The sequence below is a fragment of the Peromyscus eremicus genome, chromosome 4 (genome assembly GCF_949786415.1).
Source record: "Peromyscus eremicus chromosome 4, PerEre_H2_v1, whole genome shotgun sequence".
In the NCBI taxonomy this organism is placed as follows: domain Eukaryota; kingdom Metazoa; phylum Chordata; class Mammalia; order Rodentia; family Cricetidae; genus Peromyscus; species Peromyscus eremicus.
Window position 1 is genome coordinate 79,005,749 of NC_081419.1, and position 27,883 is coordinate 79,033,631.

General features: G+C 47.4%; 1 protein-coding gene across 1 annotated transcript in view; it reads right to left on the reverse strand.

Moving 5' to 3' along the window:
- Kiaa1549l (KIAA1549 like) overlaps nucleotides 1-27,883 on the reverse strand; it is a 110,061-nt gene that overhangs the window by 53,912 nt on the left and 28,266 nt on the right. The window contains exons 9-13 of the mRNA XM_059258912.1: nucleotides 26,983-27,154; nucleotides 17,845-18,008; nucleotides 13,299-13,483; nucleotides 5,017-5,144; nucleotides 926-1,107 (exon numbers count right to left, since the gene is read on the reverse strand). Coding sequence (XP_059114895.1) covers nucleotides 926-1,107; nucleotides 5,017-5,144; nucleotides 13,299-13,483; nucleotides 17,845-18,008; nucleotides 26,983-27,154 — 831 coding nt within the window. The remainder of the gene's footprint in view (nucleotides 1-925; nucleotides 1,108-5,016; nucleotides 5,145-13,298; nucleotides 13,484-17,844; nucleotides 18,009-26,982; nucleotides 27,155-27,883) is intronic.

Consider the following 27,883-nt stretch of genomic DNA (forward strand, 5'->3'; position numbering starts at 1 on the left):
AAAACAGTGTGCACGCACATGTGTGTGCATACATATATAATGTAAATACACGCAGGTGGCCCCCTCTTTTAGCTCATTGATAATTCTACTGCTGAAGGAAGAGAGAGGGATGGCATTTTCAACCCAACTTCCTGTTCTTTGTCTGAGATAACTCTCTTCTCCCTTACCTCCCTTACCTCCCTATTACCTATTATTGATCATCTATTATCTCTAATTTTCTTTGATAAAATCTCTCATAGATGTGACAGATGTTTTTAATTCTTATCACAGATTCAACTAGACTGGTTGACCAGTGAGCCCCGGGATCCACCTATCTCTGTTCCCGGGTGCTAAAATTACAGATGCACACTGGTGTACCCCACTTTCACATGGGTGCTGATCCCAGGTTTTCATGGCAAGCACTTTACCAATTCAACCAGCTCCCCAGGAAAGTTGATTGACATTGACACCACCTAGAAAGCAACCACAGGGCTATTTCAAGCTTGCTAGCAGAATCAATGTCCTTTCAGAGTCTCTGGAGGCCAGCTCCCTGCCCAGATGACAGTATGTTCTCCTCTTCCCTCTCAGTTCACCTTCCTCCTATTACCCCAGCAACATGGAGGCTAATGGGAGCTGAAATGTGCAGGAGTGCAGTATAGCAAGGCTGCAGACTCTGCTCAGAAGGGGTTGGGGGAAAGGAGGCCTTCTGATACCTGCTTTTCTAATCACGGGCTTTTAAAGATTTGCTCTAAGCTCTCACTGCAGGTGGAAAATGCTATGAACAAACTCACTCTGGATGATCTGTATTTCACATCACTGAGGCCTGGCGCATGCAGAGGTACAAACGGCCTCTACAGCCTGAGGACACTGGACACACGCTGTCTCCACATGCCGAGGGATCACTGAGGGTCCAGCTGGACTCTCCACCCAGGTTATGGGCGCTTACCTCGCCATTGAGTGCCACTGAGGACTCCTGGCCCCTGTCTGAGGCAGGGGGCACTGCGGGCAGAGCTGAGGGCTTGATGGCAATGAGCTGTACAGATCCGGAAGACGAGTCAAAGGGATCGGCTGCCGCCTTGCCTGCGCTGTCGAAGATACCCGCTCCCTCCTCTTCATCACTTGCTGTCGCTAAAGCCAGGCAAAACACATGGGTTTTAAGCTGTAGGGAACTGCAGCGTTGAAACGTGAGGCATCTCAAAATGCAGAGACAGCAGTATGTGGTTCTTCCCGGATTCTGCCCATGGCTTACCCTTCAATTTAAGGTTTGTACTATTTATGCAGTCATTGTATTATCACCAGGTAGGAAAGAACTTTAAAGGTTGCACTTAAACAGAAAGAAAAGCATTCTTTCAAAGTGGGCACAGAACACATTTGAAAACAATAAAAAGCAAATTTGTTCTCTACACCTCTAGAAACAAGAAAAGTGAATTTGGCCAAACTCCGCCTCAATCCTTCAGCCTGGCCACTGCCCGGGTAACGGCCTTCCCTGGTCTCTGCTGACGAAGCTATCACGTTCTGTACTATGTGAAGTGACAAGTTTCCCAGGTCAATTAGCCACACGCACAGCTTCAGTGGCTCTATTTTTTTTTTCTACTGAAGGCTGTTTCTCAAACAACTTGGCTTTTTTGTTCTTTCACTTGTCTATAACAAAAGAAAGCTATGAAATAACCACCAGAGAGACTAACTCACAGTAACAGACAACAACTCTAATTACACGCACTCGTTGCCTCCTACACACTGGGAAAGGAATTCTCCCATCTGACAAGCCATTCTGCTGTGACGGCTGCAAAACACAAGTTGGCTTTGTGCTCCCGTAGCTGAGCTGACAGAAGTTGCTTCAGGTCCAGCCGTAGCAAGCTGATTTACTTGTTTTTAAATCATATTCTCATGAAGTAGGTATGAGAATGACAGCTTATTGAGCAGGCTCGGAAGATAAATTGGGCCTGTTAAAGCAACTGAACTAGTAGGCAGTTTGGAAGCAAAATAGGTATTACATAAAATATGAATGTAACCGAAGTATGTTCATCTACTATTTCCTCCTACCTGCTCAAGAGACTTGAGATGTTATTTAAATTATTGAGAAATATAGCATGTAGATCATTCTGTCAATTACAATCACAGAAGATCTGTCAAATTAAACCAAGAAGTAGTTATTTTATAATGTAGCTAAAACAACTTATAATCTAACAATGGGTCATAATCGGACATTTTTAAAGTTTCGTGGACTGGTTTGCAAATTCCAGGTCACCAGGCAGCCAATGACAGAGAGGAATTTCTATCAGAAGGGTCACTAGATGCACATGCATTTTTAGAGGGTAATTTTACTACATCATGTATGTTTGGCCACCTTCAGCATCCACTTCCTGGTCAACTACTGCAAAGGCCTTCCATAGCAGCAGGTTTTCAAGATGCTCACATTCTCACCACCTGATACTAATACCTACAGTGACGGCATTGACCTTTGTAACCGAATGAGAAATGGTGGTTACATTAACAATGCATTGCATCCAAGCCTTGGTTAGAAAATAACATGATGGCTTCTACCTAGTTCTCTCTTGGGTCACTTATTCTAGAAAAAACATTGACTATGTTCTGAGGCTATTCAAGCAGCCCTGTGGAAAGTCATGGTGGCCTTCCATCAGTAGACACAGGAATGAGCCATTGGTTTGTCACTACAGCTCAAGACAATGTGACTGTGATTTTATCCCAGACCCCAGGTCAGAACAACCTTGCCAGCCGTTAGTAAGTTTCTGATCCACAGACATTATGCAAAATGATAATGCAGACTATCACTTTAGGTCTCCAGTTTATGGGTAACTCAAAATAGCTTCAGGAAGTCCCTGAAACTGACTGGATTCACTAGGCTCCTCCCTCCCAAGAGTAAACAATAAAGACTACGGAGAATCACTCTCACACAAGCCAAGCTGCACAGAAGACTCGAAGACCAGACCAGCTGCCTGGAGGAAGCAGAAACCAGCTGAGCCGCCTGGTAGTTTGAGTCACTTGGAAGGGATAGGCTCCAACCTGTTGAGCTGCCTGCAGGCTGTGCCGTGTGCTCCAGGTCCCCTGCTTTTGTGAGCTGCCACCCATGCTGAGGTGGGTTTTGGTGATGCAGCTGTCTCTGAGTCATTTCTGCTCCTATAAGTAACCCCTCATCCATATTCCTGTAAGTAACCTCCCCACCCATTCTCCTTTAAATATGCACCCCCCCATAAAATATTGCATTTGGTTTAGAAGGTCAAGTGCCTGCACTCGTTAAGAAAAGCATCTTACTTGTTTGTTTTGATTTATTTATTGAGGGAGGTATCTTTGAACTCATGGCAATCCTCCTGTCTCATGAATGCTGGGGTTACAGGCATGAGTCACCAAACCTGCCATCAAGCTGTTTTTTCTTTTGTTTTGTTTCTTTCAAAATCCTACCTGTTACACCCAACCTTCTCACATACATTTAAACATCTTCATGAAATGGGCTCTAAAATGATCTTGCAGCTAGGCTAATTAACGAGGCTATGGGACCACAAAGACCTATGCCGGCCATTTTGGGGGCAGAACAGTGTGTTTTCCTTCTCAAGTTCATACGTTCACCAGGGAACGAGAGTAGAAGCCACGGATGCAACAAGCCTGGCAGAAAACAAGAAAAGTCTGTACATTAACATTTGTTAATTAGCCTTAGTTACTCTGGCTCTAGATTAGACACTAAACCACAAGACAAGGTATTTGAACGCTCCACAGAGGCCGTATTCACACACGAAGCACTCAGTTCTTTTTGTGCCCTGGACAGGTGATAGAAGATGGTCCCTGTTTTCTCCACAGTTCCACTCAGTGTTGACTTCCTCCTTCCTCTGCTCCATCTCCCTATCCAATCAAATATATACCATATCAACAATTCTCTTGTTTAATTCTCACTTTAGGAGTGAAACGGAACATTTAAGTAGCCCGGGAGAATCAGTCAGACAGCTAAATTAATTAATTATTAACTAATTAATTAATTAGAAACACTGAGGGCTGAATCTGGGTAATGCAAGCATTCCGCCACTGTGATGTTTAATTCTGAAGCAGGGTCTCACTTAGTTGTATAGGTCAGCCTCAAACGTTGGATCCTTCTGCTTCAGGCTTCTAAGCAGCTGGAATTACAGCTGGATACAGCAGCATGCCCAGCAAGGCTGCCTTGGTTTTTTGTTTGTTTGTTTGGTTGGTTTGGTTTGTTTTTTTAAGACAGGGTTTCTCTGTGTAGCTTTGGAGCCTTTCCTGGATCTCGCTCTGTAGACCAGGCTGGCCTCGAACTCACAGAGATCCTACTGACTCTGCCTCCCGAGTGCTTGGTTCAAAGGCGTGCGCCACCACACCCAGCTTGGCTGACTTGTTTTTTATTATAATACTCTTTTTTTTTAATGGCAGATCTATTAGTTAAATTTTCAGTGTCTGGACTCACAGGTACACAATGAACCCCTGGAACTTGTTAAGGGGTTAAAGGCAGGAAGTTGAGGAAAACTTCCAAAATGGGCAGCATTTTGGAGACCTGTCAGTTTGTTGGACTTGGCCTTGGAAATCGTGTCCTTTTGCCCAAGAATGGGAAAAAAGCTCTAAGCAAGCATCACTTTGTTCTAAAGAGAATTTTTTCCTCAGGAAGTGTGCCCTTGTTTACAAATATGGGGTCGAGGGAGTGAGGACTGATTCAGGGAGAAGGATACAGAAACTACTCAACAGTTCACAGCAGTCTCCAGGCCTCATGGGGCAGAATAGAGAGGCCTGGGGTGAGCACACAGTGGGTGTAAATGTGTGCAAACATGCGTGTGCGTGTGTACACGTGTGTGTATGTGTACGTGTGTGTGTGTGTGTGTGTGTGTGTGTGTGTGTGTGTGTGTGTGTGTACACGGGAGGGGTTGGAGAGGTACTTGGTGGGGAGGCTTCTCACCGTTCCTCTTCTTGGCGTGTGTGCGTGTGCGTGTTCATGTACGTGTGTGTGTGTGTGTGTGTGTGTGTGTGTGTGTGTACACGGGAGGGGTTGGAGGGGTACTTGGTGGGGAGGCTTCTCACCATTCCTCTTCCTGGACTCCTCCTTTGTCACTTTCTGCTGTGACATTGCATTCTGGGGCGAGCGCCTCCCTGAGCTGGGCTTCCCTGATTCGTTGCTGATGACAGAGCCATTCTCACTGGGCGACCTGCTGAAGGTAACCATAGCAACAGGGGAGACAGTAAGTTTCGGCTGGAACAGCCTCCTCTCAAGGTTATTTTATTTGCACAGTTTATGTCTGCAGCCTTTCATTCCCGTTTCAGTGGCAAAGAAGAAATGATACAAGGGACAAAAGAAACAACAGCCACCCACACTCACCCACACTTGCTCCCTGGTGAGGTGGCCGGCTGTTCTGAAGTGCATTTACTGTTCTGGGCTCTCTAGACAAGTTCAGTGAGCCCGGCCCTCAGTCCCAGCTCTGTTTCATTAATCTGTCACCTATCTCGGCGACTGCGGAGACAGTAGTGACACTGTGTGGCACACCCTCCTTTCACACAGCTCTCTGGATGCTGAATGTTTGAGTCATGTGAGCATCTGCGGCCATGCATAAACATGGTTCTCTTGGGCTGTTCGCCACAGCACAGACACACATGACTACTACAGATTAAGTCTTCCCATTATGGGTCTTCACTCTACCAGCTGGCCACACTTGCACACTCTCGACTAGTTACTACTTGTATTTTGAAGCGCTTATTTGAGCTGCCCAGTCCTCCAGGAAAAACATTTTGTTGCCTTTTCTGTGCAGAGCATTGCGCCAGATATATTGACAGCTGAGGACAAAGAGCTGGGGGACCTACTATGTGCCTGGGACTATGTTGAGTGCCTCCAAACCTGGTCACTGGTCATAATAGTGATCCCATTTGAAGATGGTCCACCTTGGTCAGAAAGTGAGGAATGTGAGTTATGGAGGCCGAGAGTGGTGTCCAGGGCTAAGCGAGGCTTGACAAGTGCCCCTCCCCCCAGCACACCCTCGCTTCAATGTCTCAGTCATCCTTCTTGCTCAGACGGGAGTGCGTCCTAGGACCTTCATCCTTCCTCAGCACGGTATTCTCCCTCCAGAACTCTGGGAAAATGGGCTCTGGAGACTGTGCTGCCTCTGGAGGTGTGCGCTCCCTCAGGCCTCACAGCCTGGGGGTAGATTAAGCAAAAGTACTGACCTCCCTGAGCGGAAGATGATCAGGGGATAAATACCTAGAGATCTCTTGTTCTTCTACCATCAGCTGTCCCCATTTAGAAACACAGCCCACTAATGCCCACACTGGAAAACTGCCTGGACTCAATGCCTTGATCACTGCGGGGAGCTGTGTATTCCAGCACACACACCCTTCTTCCTTCTCCTCTTCCTCTTCCACCACCTGTGTGATTTAGAATGCTCGGTTCTGTGCATGTTGGCACCTGTGCTGCTTAGTCCTATGTCGACTTGACACACAAACTAGTTATCTGAAAGGAGGGAACCTCAATTGAGAAAATGCCTCCCTAGGATCTGGCTGTAGAGCATTTTCTTAATTAGTGATCGATGGGGAGGGTCCAGCCCACTGTGGGTGGTGCCATCCCTGGGCTGGTGGTCCTGGCTTCTATAATAAAGCAGGCTGAGCAAGTAGCACCCCTCCACGGCCTCTGTCTGCATCAGCTCCTGCCTCCAAGTTCCTGCCCTGCTTGAGTTCCTGTCCTGACTTACTGCTATGATGAACAGCAGTGTGGAGGTGTAAGCCAAACACACCCTTTCTTGCTTTTGGGTTATGGTGTTTCATCAAAGCCACAGAAACCCTAACTGAGACAGAACTCTACAAGTCACCAATAGTGAAGGTTAGGCTGTCTGGGATGAGGCAGCACCTGCCAAGTATGTTCTACAGCACGCAAGAACTAAACATCTAGACACAGGGCTTGTGAAATGGTTTCTGCCTTCTGTCTTTGGCTACCTCTAACTGTGGCAGCATGCCAGAGGCTCTGATCAGTTCTGCCATGGATTCATTTTGTTTCACTTAATGCAGCATCTTCGAACTTATGTGGCTGAAAAACATTTCAACATTTTGCTACATTAGTACTATAAAAGTGGGAAATATAGATCAGGCATTAAGTGATTGAATATATACTTTATATCTATGTCTGTGTGTGTGTGTGTGGATAGATAGATAGATAGATAGATAGATAGATAGATAGATAGAGTCCCCAACAGCTATTTGACCACTGAATGCTGGTTGTGGGAGAAGGTACACACACAGAGGGATAGAGACAGAGACAGAGAGACAAGAGAGGAGACATATGCCCTTGAATTGTTTTCAGAATCTGAGCGCTAACAGCACCTACTCTCCAGCTGGTTTTATTGAATAAAAAGATTTTCATTTAACTCGGGAGGGTGGGGGAGGGGAAAGTGTTTTGTGGTCTATTTTACATTTGTAAGCTGTTTAGTGATTTTTGTAACATTTTAACTCCCTTTCCCCATTTGATCCTGAAAGAATCTTCTGATGTTTCTCTCACTCTGAGGAGAGATGTCAGCGAGCACATTTCTGTGGAGAAAAATTCAATCTGCTTTATTCTTTGTTTCTGTCTCTATACCTCTGTTTACAGTGAGTATCAACTCCAAACTCCTGGTCAAAAAAGAAAGTGTGTGTGTAGTGTATGTGTGCACATGACACTAATAAATTACCTTTGAAAGCAAATACATGTCAGCTGTGATACTGAGATTTAAGGTTACAGAACTCAACGGTCCCTTTTCTGGAACTGCGGGCAGATGTGGAACGTGTGTGGGGACTAACCAATTCCTAAACAGTATGGCTCATCACTAATGTAAGAGTCCTTTTCCAACAGCTGGTCCTATGAGGTTGACTACCCATCAACCTTGGCCTGGCCCATTAATCTCAGCCACAGACAAACAAAATAACATCACCAAGTCTCCAGACAGTGGAAAGGGGACTGGAACACCTATCAGGTAGCCCAGAAATGACAGAATACTCAGTCTTCTGTTTTTAAAGAATCTTTAAAAATGTAAGAATATCAATAATTATTAAATCATTGGTTTTCACTTGCAAAATTTGGGGATTCATCTAGCAGACCCATTCTGGGAGGGCCTACAGTCAGTCTACAGGTAGCCGGAATGAGGAAGCGGATGTGGCAAGATGGGGACACCAGAAGCCTGATTCATAATGGGTTTGCTCTTAGATTTGGTACTTAAAATGGGGCTGGGGAGAAGGCTCAGTTGGTAAGGTGCCTGCCATGAAGCAAGAGAACCTGTGTTTGGTGGTGCATATCTGTAACCCGAGTGCAGGGACAGAGACACATGCAACCCTAGGGCTTGATGGCCAACTAATCTACCCAACTGGTAAGCACTGGGTTCAGTGAATAAAACAGGAGAAGGAGGAGGAGAGCCATAGAGGAAGACATCTGATATTGACCTTTGGCCTCCGCATGAATGTGGACGCACGCACACACTCAAACATGCATACACTATACATGAACACAATCTCCACAAATGATCTTAGACTTTCATGATCAGACATATGTGAAAAGAGATGAGGTTCATGTGACAACCTGGGCAAAGATACAGCTAGCCCTTAGGAAAATTACACTTTTATGATGAAATAATGAAGCAGACAGAGAAACCATGCTGCAGTGTAGAAATGCTCCCTTTCTCTCCATTCCATAAGCTAATATTTCTTAATAAAAAAAGGTAATACATAATTGAACTTAATTACCAAGAGGTGACTCCTTGCTAACTCAAGAAGTACTTGTTTTCAAACAAATTTCAAAAATCAATCCCTACACGATTTAAATGACTCAATTTCAATAGGTAGGAAAGAATTTTTATTCTTCCTAGAAGTGCTACATCAGTACCTTAATTTAGTAAGTCTTCCTTTCCAGTTTCTTGTAAAGGGGTGAGAAGTTGTCAACAAGACCTTATTGTGCTTGGCAAGGATCAGCATGAGAATGATGCTCTAAGTCACAAAGGGATGAGTCCTCTATGTGAACCCTTTGTCTGCACATGCTCTGACTCTGCTCGGCTTGCTCTCCTGTGCCAGGGAGACCACTGCAGTACCTGTCCCAACGTTGTTCACACCTCCGTGCAAGCAAACTTTGGGAGGTCTTCCACAGCGTCGCTGAACTTGACCACGTGACTCGGTTGGTCAATAGGAAGGAAAGAAGCATGACAGAAGCAGAGACTTGAGCAACGTTTGTGTTGGGGGCTGTTCTTCTTGCTGCCCTTGGACCCTCAGAACCCCCTTGTGGAAAAGTCTGCTGGAACTAGCCTGCTGAAACATGGGCCCTTGTGGAGAGAGGACTAGTGTCCTGGGCCACCCCAGGCAAGGCTGCAGGCACCAAAGCCTCGTTGACTCAGTTTCTATCACCTGATGGATGTGCTGGTAACTCCAGATAACATCAGCCAGCGTGGACCAGAAGAACCATCCAGCAGAACTCAAGCTACTGACCCACCCAAATCATAAGCTGAATGAACGGCAGTTTGTTTTAAGCATCGGAGTTTTGGGGTGCTTTGTTATGGGCCTATAGATGACTAATTCATGCCTTCAACTTTATTTTCCACATAAAGTGAAATCCACCACTCTGTTTTTTACTTCATTTTAAGGTACCAAGAGCTTCTAGAATAAAACAGAACTTCCTTGCTTGACTTCATGCAGTTTCTTTCTACGAGCAAAGCTCTTTGAAGCAATTGAGGATGGTGGCTGACGTTAACGTCAGACCTCCACATGCACATGCACACCCACACCTGTGCCTACACATGTGTGAACACTCATACACACACTTGCACACCACCTACACATGAAAATGGAAAAAGACAAAAGAGAAAGGAAAATAACCAGAGTTCTTTGACTGGCATTAGGACTGTAAAAAGGCGTCAGGTGGAAGTCTGCCCCCAGGACTCCTGAGACACAGAGATTAACGATCCACATGGGGTCCCTTCTCCCCAGTTACTTTGTCTCTTGGCCCCTTGTCTTGTCTCACCCTTGTTTACATCTCCACTCTGTTTTGGTGACTGGCTCATCGGCTGCCTCTCTGCGCACTGCGGGCTTCCAAGGCTTCCTTCCTGGAGCTCTTCCTTTGTCTGTCTCTCCCTCCTAGATGAATCTTTCCTGTCTCATAGGAAAACAGAACTCCACCAACTCCCATAACTGTAGCTCCACTCATGGTCTGTAGAATCAGGTCAGTCTCCTGAGCCTGGCGGTCAAGGCCATCCAAAATTTGAATTCATCTTCTGTTCTCATATTTTACTGTGTCCTAACCACTGTGAAGGCTGAACTTCAGGGAAACGCTGTGTGCAGGAGCCCAAACTCACCTCATTTCTGTCCCCACATTCAGACAGGTCAGCTGCTCCCCTTCCAGCCCTCACTAACACAAACGCATGGCAAATGCTCTTCACTCACTTCCAAATCCTATGGCAGCCTGTCCCCGGCTTCCTCCACAGCATTTCTTAACAGTGCAGCCGCTCCCCACGGATGGTACTCACCATCCATGCCTCTGTCTCCTAGCTGTGCCTCCTGAGGTTTCCTTCTCCCGTGAACCCCTAGTCTGTTTTCCACACAGAGCCAACCTTTAATCCATCCCAGCACGTCATTCCTCTTTTCAAGCCCCCCATGACTTCTGATCTTCACCTACACTACAAAGTCCAGTCTGACTTTGGTCTCTAATACCCGCCACTCCAGCCACAGGCAGCTCCCCTGATTCATCTGCCGCTGCTTCCTTCCAAGTACACACCAGCCTTCCTGACCACATCGCTTTGCTTCAGGCATGCCAAGAACTCCCTGCCTCTGGACTTCGCATATACTGCTCCATCTGCTTGGAACTTTCCTGCACTAGCAAGCCTCCCCATGGCTGACATATCATTTCAATGGTATCTTTTTCTGTTTTGTTTGTTTGTTTTTCAAGACAGAGTTTCTCTGTGTAGCTTTGTGCCTTTCCTGGAACTTGCTTTGTAGACCAGGTTGGCCTCAAACACACAGAGGTCCGCCTGCCTCTGCCTCCTGAGTGCTGGGATTAAAGGCATGCGCCACCACCGCCCAGCGGCATCTTTTTCTTGTGACACTAATCAGTAATGTCTTCCCCGATTTTCTATCTAAAATAACCCCTCCCCCCACTCTCTCTCTCCACTCCACTCCAGATGGTAACTTCCACATGAATAGAAAGTTTGTCTTGTTCCCTGGGATAGCTCCAGAGCTTGGTAGACAGCAAATAGGCAATACATCTCTGTTAAATAAAGAGAACGAGAAGAGATGGATGCAGAGAAGAGGAGGTGTTTCTAGCTTCCATAGTGCTTTAAAGCAAGGGAAAATGGGTTGCCAAGGACCATCGCTTTAGCTAACAAATGGGGCCGGCCGCTGGCTCCACTGCCTCTTTACATGGCCATTCCAAAACCTTTGTAACGACTCTCCCGGCCTCCAGCCTAATCTTTCCTGTCTACCACCTACGTCACCTTGAGAATGGTTCTAAAGCACAGGCTGGATGCCACTGCTCCCTGGAAGAGTTCTCAGTGGCTTCTCATGGTCTGTAGAATCAGGTCAGTCTCCTGAGCCTGGAGGTCAAGGCCATCCAAAATTTGAATCCATCTTCTGTTCTCATATTTTACTGTGTCCTAACCACTGTGAAGTGCTGTGGGATGGTCTGTATGTCAAATTGCTCTGATTGGTCAATAAATAAAACACTGATTGGCCAGTGGCGAGGCAGGAAGTATAGGCGGGACTAACAGAGAGGAGAAAGGAGAGAACAGGAAGGTGGAGGGAGTCACTGCCAGCCGCCACCATGACCAGCAGCATGTGAAGATTTCGGTGAGCCACGAGCCACGTGGCAAGGTATAGATTAATGGAAATGGATTAATTTAAGCTATAAGAACAGTTTGTAAGCAATATAAGTCTCTGTGTTTACTTAGTTGGGTCTGAGCGGCTGGGGGCCTGGCGGTAGACAGAGATTTGTCCTGACTGTGGGCAAGGCAGGAAAACTCTAGCTACAGTGAAGGCTGAACTTCAGGGAAACGCTGTGTGCAGAAGCCCAAACTCACCTCATTTCTGTCCCCACATTCAGACGATGCCTTTACCCATCCCACCTACTCTGGCCCTTGACCCTTGGAGGTTCAGTGGAAAGGCCTGCTGTGTGACAAATGCCCGGATGGCACCATGGGTCTCTGTGTCTCTGCTCTCTGCCACTGTGCTGTCCTCAGACCCCACTGTGGGTACCTCGAATTGTCATGCTTGCTCTTCCATCATTAATCTCCATGTCTCTCCCATCCCAGGATTCTTGGGGGGCAGACATCAACCTGACACATTTTTACAGTCCTTCAATGCCAGTCAAAGAGCTCTGGTTATTTTTCCTTTTCATTTCTTCTTTTTCCATTTTTATGTGTATGAGTGTTCACACATGTGTAGGCACAGGTGTGGGTGTGCATGTGTATGTAGAGGTCTGAAGTTAATGTCAGCCACCATCCTCTGTTTTAAGGAGTGTTATTTTTGTTTATGTTGCATTTGTTTAGCTCTGTGAAGCTGTGTTGCTTACCGTGCCTGTATAAAACACCTGATGGTCTAATAAAGAGCTGAACAGCTGGTGTCAATGCAGGAGAAAGGATAGACATGGCTGGCAGGCAGAGAGAATACATAGAAGGAGAAATCTGGGACCCAGAAAAAAGGAGGAGCCAGAGAAGGAGGAGGACTCCAGGGGCCAGCCACCTAGCTACACAGCAAGCCACAGAGTAAGAGTAAGATTTACAGAAGTAAGAGAACAGGAAGAGCCCAGAGGCAAAAGGTAAACAGGATAATTTAAGTTAAGGAAAGCTGGCAAGAAACAAGCCAAGCTAAGGCCGGGCATTTATAATTATGAATAAGCCTCCATGTGCGATTTATTTGGGAGCGGGGTGGTGGGCCCCCAAAAGAGCAAAAACAAACAATAACTATCCTCAATTGTTTCAAAGAGGTTTTGCTCATAGCAAAAACTCAGCATGTGATTCTGGCTGAAAGCAGTAGCTTTAGGAGACACTGCTGGTAAAACACAACTATTATGAATCAAAGGCACCTATTTTAAGAGGTGTTAACAATGTGACGTCAGAGCCAAATTTGTTATCATAAATAGAAGGGCTACCTCTCCAGTGTTGTGGCTGATCAACCAAGAGTTCTCACAAGCGTGGCTTGTGTGGAGCAGGCATTATGATCCTTATCTTCTCTCTTACTCTCCATTTCAATATTCAAAGTGAGCATGGGAGCCGGGGGGTGGGGGGTGTTTAAAGAAAGCAGTGGAACTCACTTGAGGACCACAGCTCTTGCCGTCATTTATTTCTCTTGCTGACAAGAGGGTGATGCTGGCCCATGCCTACCTCTTTCTGGTTTCAGTGGACTTAGCCGTCTTGATGGTGCTCCCATCCTGAGCTGTTTCTCGTTCTTGAGGAGTATCTCTGACAGGTATGGGGAGGACCACTGTTTCCTGTGTCACGGGGATGACCTCCTCATCCGCCCCTTGCTGGCCCAGATGCTGCTTGGCGTAGTCAAAGCCTTGAACGGGCTGTGAGGAGGAAGAAAGTTTGAAGTCATACTTCTAGAGAAGTGTCCCCAGTGACAGCTTTGAGAAGAGACAGACAGTAAAATACATGTGATGGGCCGACCATCTTATCTGAGCATTGCTTGCTGTGAGTGGCCTGGTTTCTGCCTAACAACATGGGCTCATCTGTGAATGATGAGAAGTCTCCAGTAGCTAAGACTTCCCAAGAACCCAGTGTTGGGACAAGGTGGCTCGGTTCCGTCTTCATGCTATGCCTACTGCTCTCTAGTTGACCCCTCATCCTTCACACTTTTTATCCACTGGATAACTCTGAAGTCTGGGTCATTTATGAGTATGTGAAAACAGAGACATTAAGAAATGACAGCTTCCAAGGTAGTCGTTGTTAGTAAGTTAATCGTTAAAATAATCTACACAAGTGTTTGGTGTGGTACACAAAGCATTGATTTCTCTCTTTGAAAGATGAAAGCAAGGTCAACATTAGCCTTCATGTTATAGGAAAAAAAAATACAAAAGCTCAGAGAGCGTCAGTGAATGCCCAAGAGAACACAGCTAAGTGATAAAAACGGAAGCCCAGGTCCTTGTTTTCTGACTCTCAGGACAATGGGCTTAACCTTCGGAAAGTTGCCTAACTAACATCGATCAATTGCCCATCTGACACACACTGGTAACTTCCAATCTCAATAATACAGTATTCCTCTAGTGAGTTTCATACGTTTACCAAATCAAAATAGTAATTTCTACACTGGGGATATATAGTTCAGTGGTAGAGCACTCCTTCTATGCACAAAGGACTAGATTCAATCCCTAGAACCACCACCATCATCACTAGTAGTAGTAGTAGTAGTAGTACTAGTAGTAGTAATCTCCAACAATTTTTTTTTCAAGACAGGGTTTCTCTGTGTAGCTTTGGACCTTTCCTGAATCTCTCACTGTAGACCAGGCTGGCCTCAAACTCACAGAGATCCACCTGCCTCTGCCTCCTGATTGCTGGGATTTAAGGCATGGGCCACCACCACCCAGCCTCTCCAACAATTTTTAAAGGCAGATAGTTATATTACTTTTTAAGACAAAAGCACACGAAACAATACAAGTCAATTTGTATGTGACATTTTTCGTAGACCCAGCAGAGCATAAAGCAATTTGCATACCTTAATTCACTTAATCTTTACAGTTGCCTACCTATAAACAGTGCTACTATCCCCATTTGACAGATGGGACACTTGAGGCACAAGGAGGTAATACAACTGTGCTGAGATCATATAGGTAGTATGTGGGAAAGAGCGAAACAGTGGCTGTTCATAGGGGAAGAGTGGCCTGTCCCAAGTGGTTTGTGCCAGCCACTGCAAGCCAGGCCTAGCCTGCATCTGGGTAGGCTCTAGCGATTTTCTCCTAAAGATGCCTGTTCCCACTATGTTCTCTTTATATGAAGGGAGAGCTGGCTGCGAATTCATTGACAAAGAATAAAGAGGGGGTGACCAGGAAGAAAGGAGGTAAGGAAAGCCACGATACCATGTTCTTAGAGCTCTCCCTGCAGAGACCTCGCTGACAATAGCAACAGGGTGTGTCTGCGTGCCTTGTCTCTGAAGAGGGTGTACAGTCCTCACTGGCCTTCTTTGCTTAGCATGCGAAGTATATTACTGAGTCTTAGGACGGGTCCCCAGGATCTCCTCTGGCTCTGCAGCGTGCATTCTAAGGATGCAGCAATGTCCCTGAGGCTGTCTGCCCTGGCTACCGATTGGTGGCCATGGCTAATTTTCTTATTGTGCCTTGCCCCTTTGGCATTCATTGAATTCTGCTCACACTTCCCATGCACCAGCCTCTCAAGCACTGCAGTGTCCCTGACTCTCCCCAGCAGGACTGCAGCGCTAGGCTGTTCCACTCTGCTGGTTTCCTGCAACAAAGGGGCTTTGGGAATTGAAGAGCCTCACACACCCTCACTGTGGGAGAGACAACCCGCTGAACCCCACACAGGGGCCCGCAGCCAGCTCATGGCACATAGGTCGGCTTGATTTTCAGCACCAGGTAAGGATTCCAAGAAGCACAGTGCCTGGGGAAGGCACACGGGAGGAGCCCCTGATGTTTCATCCATTCTAGCTCCAGAGAGCTTCTGAGCCAGGAGGGAGGCTGCTCATCTCGGCAGACGAATGAAGATTTTGGTTTAACTCAAAGCTTCCCTTTCCAACTCCAGTATGGCGTGTTTTGCATTCCTGGACTCGGCTGTGATTCTGATAATTACTTGTTATATCTAAAAAGACTCACGTCGTAAGCAAGCTTAGATGAAAATGAAACATTCTGTCTTGGAGCAGTCTCGTTTTTTCACAGCTCGACAATTCCCAGGGTACCCTTCTCCCCAACACCCCACCGTGTCTGGGAAGCAGGTGCCTTATGTCAACAGACACAGAACAACATTCTTTGAGAGTTGGTGCCTCAGGAGATGAGACCATCTAATCAGGCTCCAGCTTCCCCACAGATGTATCTGCTTGCTGTGGAATAAAAGTACCTTTGATTTCTTATACTCAAGTGAGCTGTGCTCATGCCAACAGCCCAGCGTGACCCTCCAAGGACACCCTCCATGGCTGACACAAATGGCAATGTGTAGGAAGTCAGAAGGAGTGGTAACTTGCTATCCCATGTCTACACAGCCAGATGGAGTTTAGAGGTTCAGAGGTGGGAGCAGAAACCCCGCCAAGTCTCAGAGTGCGGGTGGGTGGGTGTATAATGTAGAGTGAGCTCTGAGAGGGCTGGGGAGAAGGCTCTGTTGTTAAAGTGCCTGCTGTACAAGAATGAGTTTGGATCTCCAGAGCCCATGTAAAAGCTGGGTGTGGTGGCACATATCTGTAACCCTGGAGCTGGTAGGGGACAGCAGAGACAGGCAGGGCCTGAAGCTCACTGGCTAGCCAGCCTGGGCCCATTCAGTGGGCTTCTGGTTCAGTTAGAGACTGCGAAAAAATAAAGATGGTAAGTGAGAGAGGAAGACATCTCACCTGATAGAAACTTCTGGTCCCCGTCCATATCCACATCCTGCATGTGCATCTGCACAAACAAGTACATACAACACACACACACACACACACACACACACACACACACATGCACACACCCATGCACACAGATGCAGGCCTTAGTCACCCCTCTGTTGTCTGTGGTATGACTGGACGAGTCCCTATGTCTCTCCCCCAGATTTCTTGGCAGTTAAGTGAGAATAATGAAACCTGCCCTAACTGTGACCTACCTCCCAGGACAGCTGTGGAGAACAAATGAGGTGACGGACCTAGAAGAGGCAGCAGAGTGTAAGGCGTTATTTAAACACCGGGTGTTACAGATTGGACATTTACCACAGGGACTATCACTAAGGCAGCTACGTGACTGGAAAATTAGCTTCAGAATGCCTTCACTCTTCAGTCCACCACCCTCCCGGTCACCAGAGGTGGTTGTGGGAGAGACATCCAGGAGACAGAGGAAGGACAGGGCTCTAGGCCAGGCGCTCTTTGAGCTACTGAATTGGTATCTGGTGGTTGCCAGCCTAACCGATAGCTGGTCCATCACGACAGCTGCAGAGCAGAGTCATTAGTGGGACAGGGAAACTTCTAGGCGTCTGTGTGCCCAAAGAGGTTTCGTGTAGGAGCCAAGAGCCCTTGTCTTGGTCAGCCTGGGCCACTACAACAAATACCATTAGTCAAGGGGCTTATAAAAGGCAGGTACAGTTCTGAGACTGGAAGGCTGAGGTTACGGTGCCAGTACAGCTGGGCTTCGGTGAGGGCTTACTGCGGGGCTGGGCACCGCCCACTTCTTGTGTGTGCATCTGATGGAGGAGGCCAGCATCCCCTGCAGCTTTCAAAAGGGCACTAATCTTACTCCCGGGAGCCCCACCTTCTTGGCCCTGTCATCTTCACAAGCTAACCCTCACACAGGAAGCTAGGATGTTCAGACCGTGGCGGGCTTACTTAGTCTCACCATCAGTTCTGCTGCTAACTGTCCATGTAACCAGGAGGGAGTGGAAGGAGTTACTTTCTGCTGTACAAGGAGGTGGGGCCCAATTATTAAAGATATCTAAGGTCTTTTCATGTCTTTCTTGCTGCCAGTTGTCGGTGCCTCAGTTTCTCTGTCTGTAAAATAATGGCCATTCCCTGAGAGGATATGGTGATGATGAGAGACGCCCCGTGTGTCAACTACTCGAAAGTGTTTGTGGGAGAGAGCGGGCAGCAGAGAAGCATGTGTTACACACTGATTATGACAGAAAGGGTCTCCTTCGGAACGAGGGTGTGTGATATGTTTCTGAAGGTACCGGAGGACCTCAGAAGCCCAGGAGAAAGGCAGGTGGAACCTCTGGGCAGACTCCCGGCCCTCCCCGTGGCCACGCGTACCTTTGCTCTCTGAGGCAGGTTTATCATGGTTTCTGGCTTGAAGTCACTCTTGTTCTTCCTACAGAGCACAGCAGTGATGATGATGATGATGACGGTCACCACGGCGATGGGCGCCAGCACTGCGGCGATGATCCACAGGTTGTTGGGTGGATTCTTCACCACGGCTGTGGGAAAGAGCCAGTGAGAAGCACGTGACAAGGGGTCCTCCGTAGGGGAAAGCCACCCAAATGGAACCCCCAACCCCAAATCGGAAGACAGGGAGAGGTGGAAATCAAAAGCCTCGGCCTCCGCAGCTGTGTGACCTTGGGCAAGTTGCTCAAGCTCTCTAAGTCTCAGTTTCCTGGACTGTAAAATGAGAGCATCACTTTGTGGTGCTTTAGTGTGGCTCCTAACAGATGCTCAGTGACAGTAGCCTCCACTGTTCCCAAGAGCACGAAGAGGAACACCAATTAGTGTCCATTCTCCTCACTGGTGACAGTCAAAAGAAAAAAAGGAAAAAACACATGAGGATTAGAAATGCATGTTGGAGGGGCTGGAGAGATAGCTTAGTGGGTAAGAGCTTTTCCCTGAAAGCATGAGGACCTAAGTTCAAGTCCCCAGCACCCACGTAGAAATCTAGGCACGGTTATGTGTGCCTGCACTGAGCCGGGTTGAGGAGGGGTAGGGGAGGATGGGGGGGTGGGGGGTGGTCAGAAACAAGCAAACCTCGGGAGTCCACTGGCTAGAGTCCACTGGCTAGCCAGACTAGCTGACATGGCAAGTTCCCAGCAACACACAGACACAAACAAAAGATATGTATGTTGGAGTCAGGAGGCAAGAGCTACCAAGAGATGACTCCAACTATAGCAGTGAAATCGCCCTGTGAGTGAGCAGTGAATAAAATGTAACCTGAGCAGATGGATCTCCCTCGGAACGGAACATGTCTGAGGAGCTTAGAAATGCCTCGGACTAACCACAAGGACCAGGCTGTTGTCAGCAGGGGGATAAGTTACAAGAACAGCAGATACCTTCAGGGGGCGGGGCAGGAACGTAACCCCAAAGGGATGATGGGGAGCTGGCCACACTCCCCATGATAACGACTTGGTTCATACAGCTGTGAGCGTTTGTCGAAACTCTTCAGACGGCACGTTTAAGATCTGCACATCCTCACTGTGTGTACGTTTTATTGCAGCGTCACAAGCAGAGGGTAAATTCTGGTTGGTGATACGCACACCATGTTTAGGGTTGACCTCTGCAAATGTTTGTGACTCACTTGAAATACACGGGTCGGGGCGGAGGAGAGATAAACCAATACATGATAAAAAAAAAACAATAGTAAAGCGCTAACTGTGGGTCCTGGAAGGGTGGGTACACATTATTTACTGCCTAAATCTTTCAACGTTCTGTTAAGTTGGGTTAGGAAAATGTGGGAAAGAGGAAAGGCCTTTAATGTGAAGTGAGTGAGCCTCTCCCAGGATTACACACAGGGATTTTTAGGGAACACTTCAGTCAAGTCAAAAGGGTCAATTTCAGAAGTAAAACAGGAGTCCACACAGAAGCCTGTGGGAGGAGTCATTGGAAGGAAGGGATGCCTGCATGATCTAGAGAGGAACTGAGACCAAGGAGGACGTGGCTTGGTAGGGACCGTGCCCTGAATGCAGGGGTTGGGTCTGGTTGTCAGGCTACTAGGCTTAGCTAACTGCTGTCGCTAAGACCAGAAGACAGAGGACAACTTCTTCTGGTTAGCTGGTTCTCTCCCTCCAGCAGGTAGATCCTGGGAATCAAACTCAGATCAGGCTTGGCAGCCAGCTCCGTTACACACTAGCTCATCACACTGGCCCCCAGACCACAGCTCTTGATTTTTCCCTCCTTGATCTGTTCTCCCTGAGACATTTTCATCTCCATTCCTGCTCCACAGCTAGGCCAGCCATCACCTCGCCATCAGTGTGGACTCTTTTCTGCATACCTAGCATCCTGCACATGAATCCATCACCAGGTTCTTCCAGACTCTACCTTCCCAAAAGCTCCTGGGTGATGTCTCTGTACCAGGCCTCTGGTCACGGCAGCAAGGCTCTAAAACATGTCAGCATGGGCATTTGCTCACCTTGTCACCCCTCCACTGTGTGTGTGTGTGTGTGTGTGTGTGTGTGTGTGTGTGTGTCTGTGTGCGCGCGCGCGCGCGCACGCGCGCGCGTGGCTACATGTGACTCACAGGGGCATCCTCAGGACCTAACACGGGGCCTTCCATGTAAGGAGTGCTTAACCAGAAGCTCAAGGCTTGAGAACATAAAATGCTATTATACCTGTTGCAATGAGACCAAGCTAGAAAGAAAAATCCCAATCTCCATGGTAATTCTAGTCCATATTTTAAATTAGTTTACTTACAGTCTACTTTATATTTTGGTCTCTTACATGTTTGGTTAGCATGAGTCTTCCTAACTCTGCTGAACTCTAGAGGCTGCTTGGCCCTCGAAGCTGAGGACTTAGACCCTGCAATACAAAAGCCCCGCCGGTAAGCGCCACATGGGGACAATCTGTCTGAGGAGCCAGATGGCCTTCCTCTTACCCCAACCACCTCGACTTCAGCTGGTCCCTTGTTAGCCAAGTCCTGTCTGTTATCTGGCTGCCCTTGGGCTCCGAATCCTATTAGTATAGAAGAATTTCTCTTTCCACGGTTTGTATCAATCAGTGATTAATCACGTTATTAACTCCTGAAAACAGCTCATTAGATAATGTGCCTCTGTTGACATTGCATTTAATTACCACTGCTCTTAGTAGCTTGTATTTATACGTGAGTTCTGTGCCATTAACATTTTCTAAAGCTCAGAGCTTCTGTGGAAACTATCACTAATGCCTTCTTCAGGTTAGGCTATTTTATCCTGACGCAGATCAGGATCTCCAACTCATCACCTGATGGAGACACACGTGTGGTATATGAGAATATATTCTAAATGCATACATATTTTTCAATATATACATACATAGCAAATGCATACATATGTATATAATTAGTGAGCACGGAATAGTTATGGACTCTAATTTGATTTGGTTTTATTGTTTAGGTGAATGACTTTCTTTTTGGTGCAGTATGTAAAATTCCTTCACCTCTATTTAAATGGGGAAGAGAACAGATTTATCTTATGCACATTAATAAATTCCTTTAGCGGTCAAAATGATATTAAAGCTAGGTCAATTGGAGTCATCCAAATCCAATGTATTCATTGGCATGTGATCTGAAAGTATGAGGCCATGGTCAGGGTGAAAAGGCCTGAGTGGTCATTTAAATTGCAAGAGGTTCGGTAGAGGACAGAGAGGGGAAAAAATCTCCGAGTGCCTCCTCAGCATCAGACACAATGGCACAGCCTTTGCCTGCATACTGTTCTCATCCTGGTTCACAGGTGAGGAAACCGAGGGCCAAGGTGATGTGAAAGGTCATCTCCCTAAAACCACTCTGAAACGGGTCTGTTCTGAGCTATCACACAGGCGTGGAAGTGTGAGCTACATCTCTATGTGTGCTGGAGCTCACACTTCCATAAGCATTTGCCAGGAGGATGCAAACAGTGTAAACATGGACAAAGTGGGTCTCCCCTGGACAGACGCTAAAAGAAGGATCTAGCTCTGTTTCAAGCTGCTTCTCTCAAATTTTGGAGTCTGTAGCTGGGTGAGTAGATGCAGGGGTGACTCCACCCAGGGCTCCACCGAGTAGTGAGTGTTCAGTCTGTGTTGCTTCCCTGCCCAAACACTCCCATGGCTTCTCCTCCACTCAGGGCCCTCTCCTGTGCCTTAGACCTAACCACTCCCGCTCTTCCTTCTTGTGAACCTCCTCGCTCAGCCTCACATGCTCCTCTGTCTGGACCCTGGTCCTAGATGGCTTCGGGAATCTTTCTGTTCCCTCCCACCTCCCATTTCTGGCTATTCACTGATCCTCTTCGTGGCTCCCAGCAGCTCTAATCACAACTTCATCTCTTCAGTATCAACAACCTTTCCTGCCTACGTTTTCTCCATGGCATTTCCCACCATCTAGCATAGTATTTATTTGGCTTATTTAACCTGCCCACTCAGGACAAGGACAGTGAGTAGTGAGTACACTCTCAAGGCTGAATCGTTAGACAGGAAAGGTGTGGAGATATTTTGTCTGTGCACTAACAAGTAAAGCTTACCTGGAGATCAGAGTGCAGAGCTAACCACTAGAGGCCAGGCAGTGGTGGCACACACCTTTAATCCCAGCACTTGGGATCTCATGCCTTTGATCCCAGTACTTGGGAGGCACACACCTTTAATCTCAGTACTTGGGGAAGGAAACAGGAAGCGATGTGGCTGGGCAGAGAGGAAGTGATAAGTCAGGGTGGAGACAGCGCTTGCCCTTTTTGGTCTGAGGATTCAGTAGAGGTTAGAAGTCTCTCTAGTGGCTGCTCCTTTGCTTCTCTGATCTTTCAGCATTTGTCCCGATATCTGACTCTGGGTTTTTATTATTAAGACCAATTAGAATTCGTGCTATAGAAGGGGAAAGAAGACTGTGTGGCAAGAAGAACAGCCTGGTCAGTGGGTTAGTATTTTAACAAACAATACAAACTATGGTCATCTGGGAATAAGGAACCTCAATTGAGAAAAAATTGTCCCCGTCAGATTGGCCTGCAGGAATGTCTGTGGGCTATTTTCTTCACTAATGATTGATGTGGGAGGGCCCAGTTAAATGTGGGTGGTGCCACCTCTGGGCAGATGGCCCTGGGTGGTATAAGGAAGAAAACTAAGCAAGCCACGGAGAGCAAGCCAGTAAGTGGGGTTCCTCCAGGATTTCTGCTTCAGCTGCCCTGACTTCCCTCAATGGAGGACTATGACATGGGCGTGAAAAATGAAATCAATCTTTTCCTCTCCGAGTTACTCTTGGTTATAGTGTTTCATCACAGAAAGCAAACCAGGATACCAGGAGGCCAGGCTACAAAGAGGCCTGAGTGGGTGCTGAGCAGGAGCTACTGTGGAGCGCCATTTCCAGGAATGTGCACTTTATTCTATAGATGATGGAGAGATGACAACCATTTTTTATGGAGTTTATGTAAGAGCAGAACCCAAATTTGATTACAGTGATTATTCTAATGGCAGCATGGAAGACACAGAACTGTACACATCACCGTGAGGATGGGGAAGCAAGCGACTGCTGCAGCTGAAGCAGACGAGAACAGAGGAATGGAGAACGGCTTTGATGTGGGGGTTACTGAAGAGATCTGAAGGAGCCGGTGAACTGGAGACAAGGAAGTGAAGGTGAGGGGTCAGAGTGAGGTGGCTCGGGGAGTGGGCAGGGGAGTTGCATCCTTCGTCCGATCTCCTTGTCCTTCCTCAGCACCTAGCCTGGTTTCCAGAAGGCTCTGCACATCTAACCTGATGTGAACTCCTCTTCTTTCTCCGCCTCTTAGTGCCTTCCATTGTCCCCGCCAACCATTGTCTCAAAGTCCTCTTGGCCATAGCCCATCGTTCCCTTGGTGTGAGTTCACCTCTGACAGTCACCGAGGACAGTTCTTTTCATCCCTTCCCTTGTACCACAGATCTGGAGCAGGAAAGCGAGTCCCAGAACAAAGAGACTAAAAGGAGCATACAGCTGGGACCGAGAAATGATGGAGAGGAAGGGCCAGTGAGCCAGGTTGCGAAGAGTGTCCAGTGAATGGTGTCCTGGGGGCATCTAGAGAGGGCGGCAGGACGATCTAGGATATGTGTGTATGGTGTAGACTTAGATGAGTGTTCCTGCCCACATATGCATGGAGGCCAAAGGAGGATGTTAGGTATCCTTCACCGTTACACTTTGCCTTATTGCCTTGAGGTAGGGTCTCTTACTAAACCTAGAGCTATGCTGGGGGCCAGCAAGCCCCAATAATCCTCCTGTTTCTACCCTCAACAAAGCTGGGGTTATTGGTGCACACAGCCACACATGGCTTTTTATGTGAATGTTGGGGGTTTGAACTCAGACTCCCATTTTCTTACCCACTGAGCCTTCTCCCCTGCACTGGACCTGGGGTTTCAGAAGAGGAGAAGGAATTATCTGGACACAGCAGGGGAAACAAGGATGGGGATGCCTTGGCAGCCTGTTGTGCTGGGCTAACCAGTTGGTCGTCTTATTTCTATCTCTAGCCTTAAGCTCAGCTGTCAACTTCATGATGTCCCAAGAGAACAGAACCATGCATCCCAGGGCTTCAGTGACCAAATGCACCCTAGTACTGTTCTCTGTCTTTCTATAATAGGAAGGTCCATGCAGGATCTCTCCACATGTCCACTAGGCCCGATCTCCTTGCTTACTTGAGGATTCTGCCTCAGACAAGTCTCACTCCCTCTTTGACAGCATCCCCACAGACAACCACTCACCCAATGTCTCAGTGTGCCCCACACGACTGCTCTACTCATCCTCCCTTTTTGTCACGATTGTGCCATCATGATCCTCTTCTTACCAACCTTTCCAGAGCCACTACCAGATGGGTCACCAACAATCTCCATCTCTGTCAACCTCTGTCTGATCGCACTGCCTCTTGGGATCTAAACAAGCATAACCATCCACCCTTTCCACGAGAGTTGCCTGTGCTTTCCCTTCTGGAGCTGAAGTTCCAGGCAGTTGTGAGTTTCTCAGTGTAGGGTGCTGGGAACTGAACTTGCGTCCTCTGCAAGAGCGGTAAGTGCTCTTAACCTGAGCCATCTCTCCAGTCTCTCCACTTGCTTTCTAGGCCCCACTGTCCCCTGGATCTCCTGCCAGCCCCTTGCCCTTCCTCAGGATCCTCTGTTGGCTCTTGCTCTTCCACACATGGACTTCACGGAAGTCTCATGGTCTTCACTCCTGCTCAGTTGCTCTCCCATTCATTGCCACCTGCTCCCTTAGCTCTGTATGTTGATGTTCCCAACCTTCCTTCTCTTGACTTCCATGTGGTCCTCTAGCAGACACTTCAAACTTAACGTATAACTTCTGTGGGGGCCCACAGAGACTCCATAGCATGGTCTTATTCCATCTTGACTCAAAGTCAGAGAGTTCAAGTTTGTTTTGCCCTCCAAAGTTGAATAACAGGATGTTTTGCCAAAGGCGTGGTTACCAGATGTCTTGAGACTGAAGGAGGTGTTTACACTTGTTTGTATTTTGAACCATGATGTCACTGAAGGGGGAGGTCTTTTACACCCCCCCCTTTGCTTTGGGTATAAAAAGGCCCTGAGAAATAAACTCGGGGTGACTGTAGTATTGACTCAGAGCCCTCCCGATGCTATTCTGTGTCTCTGCCTTTTTGTTTTACATCTCTATCTTTCATATCTATTACTTCTTAATCCCTGCTTCTCCATTCAAGAATGTTCGATAGTCGGGAGGGACCCGACAAACTTCCGACTCCCTGATTCCCATCCCAGCCATGAAATCCATACCTTCTGCGTCTCAACAAATGCAGAGCTAAAGCCAATACCCACAAGTCTCCCCTGATTCCCTCTGATCTCCTCCTTCTTTTCCTGCCAGAAAAATCTATTGTTTAACCGCGTCAGCTCTGTTGCTCAAAACCTCCTGAATGCATCCGGTGCTCCATGCCTAGCATTGCCGCCTCTCTCCTTTACCCGTGATTTGTTCTTCAGGAGGGGTGGGGGCAAGAGACATATACACCGAGGACAGAACTTTGGGGAACCTACACAGAAAAAAACAACCAAACACAGGAAGTCGTGACCAGAAACTGACAAGAACAGAGGCCCCGAAGAGAGAAAGGGGAAAGAGAAAAGGGAGAGACTCACAGTTGAAAGTGTCATGTGAAAAACAAGGCTGCAGAGAACAGATGTCATCACTCCTCAGCACAGGTGTGTCTGTGAGGAGGTACAGCCCAGCATGACAGGTCTGCCACACAGTCATCCCCAGTGAAGGCAAGAGCACAAGGAGGAGAGGAAAGTCATGAGCCAGCTGTGGACCAAATGATGCTCTTTGGGGAGAGTGGACATCATCAAGAAAGACATGGGCACTGACCTTCCACGCCCTCCATCGAACCCTCCACCTGTTTGTTTGTTTGTTTGTTTTTCCCCAGGCCACTTACACTACTTGTGTTCTAGGCACACCTGGTACATCTCCCCTGCATTTTCACTCCTGGTGTTTTTCTGGAACACGCACTCTTTCCTCCCCTTTAATGAGCTCTTCAAGTAAGAAACAACTGAGAACAGGTCTGAAGTTGGAACTATCCAGACGGGTGTCTTGGCTAAGTGCTGGTTCTGTGATGGGTAAGCAGGTCAGTCTACTTTTGGGGAGCCTGTTCCCCCCTGTAGTTTGGAGCTGAATAAACAGAGCCCTGTTCGAATGAGAGGTAAGTAAACGGAGCCTAGGAAGTGGCACGGTAGCTGCCATGGAGAGTGGATGGGTTTTAATACGCTTCTTCTGTCGTCTGGTTCCAGAGGACCCCTCAAAGCAAACCCTCCCTCTGAGGTGCCAGTGTCCCACTGCCAGCCTCCTGCATCAACAACTCTGTCCCTCAGAGCCAGAAACCAGTCCTTCTCATGTCCTCCAGTACTAAGCATAGTTCAAAAAGAACTGAATGTTCACCGAATCAAATTATCTTTAATTCCCCCAGCACATAAACATGATCTCAGATGCAGTTATTTTCTGGAGCTAGATTATACTGGATTTGAGGAGGAAGAGGAGGTAGCACCTGGGGACAAAGGGACATTATCACCTACCATCATATAGATATTGCAAACCATATCACTTACCTAAAGCCTATTGCTTTAACAGAAAACATAGCTGATTGGTTTTCTTTCTTTTTTCTTTCTTTCTTTCTTTCTTTCTTTCTTTCTTTCTTTCTTCCTTTTCTTTTCTTTTCTTTTCTTTTTTTTTTTTTTTTTTTTTTTTTTTTTTTTTTTTTTTTTTTTTTTTTTTGGTTTTTTGAGATAGGTTTTCTCCGTGTAGTTTTGGTGCCTGTCCTGGATCTCACTCTGTAGACCAGGCTGGCCTCAAACTCACAGAGATCTGCCTGGCTCTGCCTCCCGAGTGCTGGGATCAAAGATGTGCGCCACCACCGCCCGACCACCCCCGCCCAGCCGCTGATTGATTTTCAAACCTCCCAGAACCAAACTTTGTTCGGCTGTAAGACCAGTGAGAAGGGTTTGGAGGACCACCAGGATGCACAGAAAATGATTAATGCCATCAAAGCACTGAATGAACAGAGTCCTTACGGTCAGCTTGTAGAAGGACCACGTGATGCAGGGTCAAGGCCATCCTCTGGGAGTCGATGGTGCTCAGGATCTTGGCGGCCGCAGTTCCCAGCAGCGGCTTCCCGTTGTACAGTGTGTAGTACGTCAGCTCTGCTGGGTCCTTTGGTCCTGGAACGCGCTGCATCTTCACCATCTTTCAAAACAAGAGGAGCAGGGTGTGGCCAGAGCATCTCGGACAGGCCCTGCAGGCCTCTGGACCGTCAGAAGGCTCACCTCATCCGTCACTGAGGCCTGCTGTGCCCTAGTGGACCCACAGGCACAGGCTAGACACACCGGCCCTGGGATCCTCCCTAGAGCCAGAGTCTCAGGATGTGGGCTTGTTATCCCTGAATGAGAGACTCGGGGGAGAAAGTGGGGCTGGAAACATCTGGAAAGCAGTTTGAAGCTGGGCATGAAAACAGGGAAGAACCGTTTCTCAGTCTCCACTGAGCTCTGGCCTCATTTGAAAATAGGCCTCCATGATAATTCAGGGCACGCTAGGCTATCCCAAACAAGGTGCTTAATTTAAAAAAAAATCTTCAGTTGTCTGAAAGGGTAAAAAAGGTCTGTCTGCCTATAATTGAGGATACCTCTGATAGAAGCAGTACTCGGAAACTCAAACTTCTTTTCCTAAATCAGCTACGTAGAGGGTTGCTTTTTTTTGTTGTTGTTGTTTTTGAGACAGGGTTTCTCTGTGTAGCTTTGCGCCTTTCCTGGAACTCGCTTTGGAGACCAGGCTGGCCTCGAACTCACAGAGATCCGCCTGCTTCTGCCTCCCGAGTGCTGGGATTAAAGGCGTGCGCCACCACCACCCGGCGCCTTTTTTTTTAAAACTACAAAATTTACATTCAGATGGGAAAGCATCAAGCAACAAAGAAATTAA